The following is a 6,233-nucleotide window of genomic DNA, read 5'->3' as shown; positions in this document are numbered from 1 at the left end:
TTTCAGATCCCAGCAGCCTCTGCAGAGGATAAAGGTTAGGCCCCTGAGGCTCCCCAACAACACTGTTCATACCTGCTCTGTGCTGACCTCTGTCCCCATAAGCTACTGTCCCTGGAAAACCCCAGAAATCTCCAGCGAGGGAGATTTGTTTGGAACCATGGTAACACCCTGTTAGGGCAGGCGATCTGGTCATTGTCCAGAAGGGCCCATAGGCCAACTCCACACACATTACTGCCCAGCTGCAAGACCGGGGTGGGGGCGGGCTGGACTGAGCACTCAGCGTGTATGCGTGAACCGTGGGTTCGAGGACCACCAGTGTAACAAGTCTCTGCCTCCCTGAGCTAGTGTCACAGAGGGAGGTGTCTGACCACATCTGTACACAGGTACGGGAGACCCAAAGTCCGTAAGTCTGTGTGGCAGGCACCTTGTCCCTGAGCCCCTCTACCTCAACGGGTTTGGGAGTTTTCCTGTTTTAAATAAAATCGCACTGTATGTGTGTGGCTGGCTGGCCTGGAGCTTGCTGTTGACAAGGCTGATAATGAACTCAGCCGCAGATCCGTCGGTCTCTCAAGTGCTAGCACTTAAAGGTTCGGCCACCGTACCCAGCTTTCTCTTTAAATTTACGTGTATGGGTGTTCTGTCTGTATATGTATCTGTACCGTGTGTGGGCAGGATTAGAGTTACAAGTGTTTGGGAGCCGCCATGTGGGTGCTGGGAACCAGCCCCGGGTCCTCTGCCAGCAGCAGCCAGTGCTCCTAGCCACGTGACGCGGTCTTTGACTGAATCTGGAACTTATTAGGCCAGAGTGGCTCAGCCTTTGAGTCCTGTGTCCGCCTTCCTAGTACTGTGGTTACAGGTGTGGACCACCACACGGGGTGCTTTTTATGCGGCTCCTCGTGTTTGTGTGACAAACAGCCACTGAGCTGCCTGCTCTCAGCCTAAGTGGTGAGGACGAGAGCTATTCCTTCTACGCCCCACAACCCAACCAAGTAGCAAGGCACCCCCTGGGGTCCCAGCACTGTGTTGGTTCTTGGCTAAGGACAATGACAGAACCTATAGCGAAGTCCCGGAGCTCTGGAGACTCCAACGTGCCAGTCGCTAACACCCTTCCTTTGGGTTTCTGTGTCTCTCCATCCCGGGGCCTGGCTTAAACAGCCCCCCACCCCCACCCCACGCATCCTGAGGGATGTGCCCACTTTCCCTCTGCCAGTCAGCGGTCTGGTCAGGAGGTTGACTGAATAGGAGGTGCCTGTTTTGGGAGGTCAGACCAAACGGAAAAAAACCACCAAAACTTGAGCAGGAAAGGTGACCAATGAAAGCCTGCCTGTGCGTAGGCCAAGGGGACAGACACAAGGTGTCTCTGCAGCAAACGGCCACACAAATGGAGGTTCGGAGGGGCCCTGCTGTGAGGCCAGAGTCCCACAAGGACTCGGTGACATTCAAAGCCGCGGTCCAAATCCGTGCCTCTCCCCTCGGGGACTCTGCAGAGTTCCTGCAGTTTAAACCGATCAAGGGCAGGGCTGGGTCTCCGGGTACAGCACCCCGGTGGCACGCCATGGCCCTGGGGGCCAACCCCACGCTGCCCGCTTACACCAGGCTTACACTGGGGATGGGGTAGGCAGGGGCATGAGGAGTTCGACGCCAGCCTTGGACACAGGACACGCCGTCTCGAAAACAACAAAGTATTAGTATTATTAAAGCTACCAGATTAGTACCACGGGATCAAAGTCCCGACCCCAGCGTGCCCAGCAGGCTAGAAGCCCCGCCCACAGAGGCGGGGCCTACCTCGCTCTCCTCCCCGGAAGTCTTAGGCACCGACCCGCTCCGCCCCCGGAAGAGGCTGCGTTTCCCTTGCGCATGCGCCGTCGGTCTGCACATGCGCGGTGCTCCAGGGTGGTGGAACAGGGTGACCCTGAATTTTGAGACCCTGCGGCGATGCTGACCAGGTTTCTAGGCCCGCGCTACCGGGAACTGGCCAAGAACTGGTGAGGATGCCGCCCACCGTCCCACCCGTGCGTCCTGGGGACAGGGGGAAACTGAGGCTGGGACAGGAGAAGTGTTCCAGGAGCTGCTGGTGGTGGAGGATCCGAGGTCAGACTGCGATCACCCTCGTCCGATGTCTGAGCTGCTCCGAGCCTCAGTTTCCCCAGCCCGACCTGGAGAGCCTTGTGCGGCTCCGGGGGGCGCGGGTACCCTGGCTTCCTACGGCCCGGAACTCCGACTTTCAGCCTAGCCGCTTGTGGCCCTTGGCTTTGATTTTACGGTCTTTATTTATTTATTTTTTTTGAAACAGTGTTTCTGTAACCCAAGTTGGCCTCGGACTCCCAGCAATCCCCCTGCCTCACACTCCTTGAATGCTAGAATCTCAGGCACCCACCATCACCTTAGTGTTTTGTTTGCCTGCATGTCTGTGTACCCTGTGCGTGCCTGGTATCTGCGTCGACAAGAAGAGGTCATGTGGGTGCTGGGAGTTGAACCTGGGTCCTCTGGAAGAAGAATCATCTCCCATTTAGATTTTAGGTTTATTTTATTTTGTTTTTGATTTTTTTCGAGACAGGGTTTCTCGATGTAGCCTTGGCTGTCCTGGACTTGCTTTGTCGACCAGGCTGGCCTCGAACTCACAGAGATCCACTTGCCTCTGCCTCCCGGGTGCTGGAATTAAAGGCGTGCGCCACCACTGCCCAGCTGATTTTATCCTTTTTTTTTTTTTGGTTTTTTCGAGACAGGGTTTCTCTGTGTAGCCTTGTCTATCTTGGACTCACTTTGTAGACCAGGCTGGCCTCGAACTCACAGCGATCCACTTGCCTCTGCCTCCCGGGTGCTGGAATTAAAGGCGTGCGCCACCACGCCCGGCTTAGCTTATTTCTAATTATATGCGTATGTGTTAGTAGTTGCGCATATGAGTGCAGGGGCGGGAAGTATCCAGAATATGGTGTTGCGTGTCTTGGAGCTGGGGTCCTCTGCAAGAGTAGTGAACTCTCACAATCACTGAGCCATCTCTCCAGTCCCTGCTGCCTGGCTTTAAAATTTTTGTTTTTTGTTTTGTTTTTCAAGACAGGGTTTCTCTGTGTAGCCTTGGCTGACCTAGGTTCACTTTGTAAGACCAGGCTGGCTTAGAACTCACAGTGATTCACCTGCCTCTGCCTCCTGAGTGCTGGGATTAAAGGTGTGCGCCACCACACCTGGCACAAAATTTTTAAATTTAATTTTAGTTTTTGCTTTTTGCAATGATGACAGTGAGACTCGGGCCTTAGAACTACTGTTGAGCTCACACCACTAAGTGATACCTCCAGTCCCCTGAAGGACTGTCACCCAAGAGTGTCAAAAATGTGCCTGAGGGTCTGGGTTCTAACACCGTAAGCAAACTTGGCATGGTGGTGCAAGCCCAGCACTTAGGCCGTGGAGGCAGGGGGATGAGGAATTCAAGACCAGCCCTGGATACAGGAGACCCCATCTCAAAAGCAACAGAGTATGGGTGTTAAAGTTACCAAATTAATATAACAGGCCCAAAACCGCCCTTCCAGGGTCTGATGTGATTCTGAGGTCTCAGGGTCTACCCCCAGCACCGCATGCCTGTCACTCCACTGGGGACCCAGGCAGAGAACCTGCAGTTTGTGGCTGCCCTCTGAGGCATATTCAATTCCAGGCCAGGGTAGGATACATTGAGTCCTGTCTCAATAAACAAATAAGTAAGTGCCTACAGCTATGCCGTGCCTGACCCACCAGAGGTCAGGCCCACCCAGCCTCTGGTGGGTGGGTTGGTGACCTCAGTGGGAGGCAGCACGGATGAGGCAGAGACCACCTGCTGGGAGACCAGGAGAGAGAGCCACCTGTGGGAGCTACTGTTTGTATCTGTGGCTTGCAAGGGACATGCTAGGTGTCTTCATAAGGGGCAGGAGAGGTAAGGTTCTGGTGAGTGTGTAGCTCGGTGGCTGGCATCCTGGTGCTCTCTGTCATCCAAGTTCACATTCCAGTCCAGCCTGGCACATGTCCCACTGGACACAGCCAGGGAGACTGGTGGTTGAACTGGAACCCCAGCAACCTGGTCCTACTACGCAAAAGGGAAGGGTCCCATGATGAATCGGCCCCAAGCCCCCATTCGACCCACACAGGGGTTTCACAGACATAAGCCGAGTGCCAAGTGTATCAGTTACAAATGCTGTGTAACAAGTGGCTCTGAGTTTACAGGCTTAAAGCAGCATGTCGCTGTCTCATCCAAAGGCTTGGGAGGCTGAGGTAGGAGGATCACAGGTTCCAGGTGCACTTGAGTTGCATATTGGGTCTTGTGTCTGTCTGTCTGTCTGTCTGTCTGTCTGTCTGTCTGTCTGTCTGTCTGTCTGTCTCTCTCTCTCTCTCTCTCTCTCTCTCTCTCTCTCTCTGTCTTTTTTTAAGAAATTCTTTTTTAAGATTTATTTATTTTATGTATGAGTGCTCTGCCTACATGTACACCTGCAGGCCAGAAGAGGGCATCAGATCTCATTATAGATGGTTCTGAGTCACCATGTGGTTGCTGGGAATTGAACTCAGGACCCCTGGAAGAGCAAGCAGTACCCTTAACCACTGAGCCATCTCTCCAGCGCCTACCCCCCCCCCCATCCCCCACCTTTTTTTCTTCTCTCTTTTTTTTTTTTTCGACACAGGGCTTCTCTGTGTAGCCCTGGCTGTCCTGGACTCACTTTGTAGACCAGGCTGGCCGCGAACTCACAGCAAACTCTGCCTCCCAGAGTGCTGGGATTAAAGGTGTGTGCCACCACACCTGCCCCACGCCCTGCTCCCATTTTTAATATTTATTTATTATGTATACAGTGCTCTGCATGTACTCTTGCAAGCCAGAAGAGGGTGCCATATCACATTACATATGGTTCTGAGCCATCATGTGGTTGCTGGGAATTGAACTCAGGACCTTTGGAAGAGCAGGTGGTGCTCTTAACCACTGAGCCATCTCTCCAGCCCCCACCCCCAGTTTTATGTATTACATTTGTGTGTGCATGGAGGTCAGAGGGCAGCTTGAAAGTATAGGTTCTCCACCACATAGCTCCAACTCCTAACACACTTGGTTGGAAGGGCCTTTTCCCACTGAGCTGAGCTAAAATGCTGATAGATCCACACCTCTGCCTCCCGAGCACGCTGGTGGACGGTGAGCACCCGCCCTGGCGCTGGGAAGGAAGCATCATCGAGGACCTTTGACTCGCGGGACGTGATGGAGAAGGGCTCTCAGAGGCTAAGTCGGCAGCAGACTGACTGTCTCTCTCCTCCCAGGATCCCCACAGCCAGCATGTGGGGCACTGTGGGTGCCGTGGGGCTGGTGTGGGCCACGGACTGGCGCCTCATCCTGGACTGGGTGCCCTACATCAACGGCAAGTTTAAGAATGAGAATTAGGAGCCCCTTTCCTCAGCTGCAGGCCTCGCAGGTGAGTCTGCCTGTTGGGCCGTCTGTCGTGGGTTGGGAATTCTGGGGTGGCCTGGCTGTGGAACGGGATTTCGCATTTTGGACTCTGTGTCAGCTGTGGACACCCAGCAGAGCAGGTGGGTGAGATGCTGACAGCCCTTTGTACAGATGGGAGAGTGGGGGCTGCCCCTAGCCAGGAGCCTCTTGGGATGTGCCGAGGGGCATGCGACACTGTGTCCCCCATCAAACCGCAGCAAACTAGCTGTTTTGCATAGGTTGGTGGCTTGTTGCCCATAAAACAGTCCTGTTCAGGGCGCTCCTGCCTCGCCTGGTGCTTATGTGCATGCGCAGGTAAAGGAGCCAGAGCCTGCGGTGGGGGCCTTCCTCTGTCTTCTCCCCTTTATGTGAAGCAAGGTCTCACTAGACAGGAAGTTTGCCACTGTGGTTGGCTTCGGGCCAGCCAGCAACCTCCCTGGATCTGCCTCTTTCCCCGCTGCCTCTTTCCCCGCTGCCTCTTTCCCCGCTGTGCCGGAGGGCCGGCTATAGGCGTGCATGGCCGTGCCTGGCTTTTATGCGGTACTGGAGATTGAAACTAGCTTCCTCGTCCGTTCACAGCAGGCTCCCGCTCGCTGGACCATCTCTCCAGCCCCTCCACCTAAGATGTTTGTGTGGCGGTGGGGATGGGGTCGGCTGCAGTACCCACAGGCCACAAGAGGGCATCAGAGGCCCTGCATTTGGAGACCCAGGTGCTTGTGAGCTGCTGGGTTGTGGGTGCTGGGAACTGAACCCCAGCTCTCTGCAAGAGCAGTGTTACCGCTGAACCATCTCTCTAGTGCCGACCATT

At 54.8% G+C, this 6,233-nt stretch overlaps 1 protein-coding gene across 1 annotated transcript; it reads left to right on the top strand.

The window, feature by feature from the left end:
• The first annotated feature begins 1,818 nt into the window (after positions 1-1,818).
• On the top strand, positions 1,819-5,425 carry LOC127212823 (cytochrome b-c1 complex subunit 10). Its single transcript, XM_051173007.1, has 2 exons — positions 1,819-1,985; positions 5,260-5,425. The coding sequence occupies exons 1-2, from the start codon at positions 1,936-1,938 to the stop codon at positions 5,378-5,380; spliced, it is 171 nt and encodes a 56-aa protein (XP_051028964.1). The 5' UTR covers positions 1,819-1,935; the 3' UTR covers positions 5,381-5,425.
• Positions 5,426-6,233: the final 808 nt, after the last annotated feature.

This window comes from Acomys russatus, chromosome 31 (genome assembly GCF_903995435.1).
Source record: "Acomys russatus chromosome 31, mAcoRus1.1, whole genome shotgun sequence".
NCBI classification, from domain to species: domain Eukaryota; kingdom Metazoa; phylum Chordata; class Mammalia; order Rodentia; family Muridae; genus Acomys; species Acomys russatus.
This window is presented reverse-complemented; position numbering and strand designations above follow the sequence as displayed.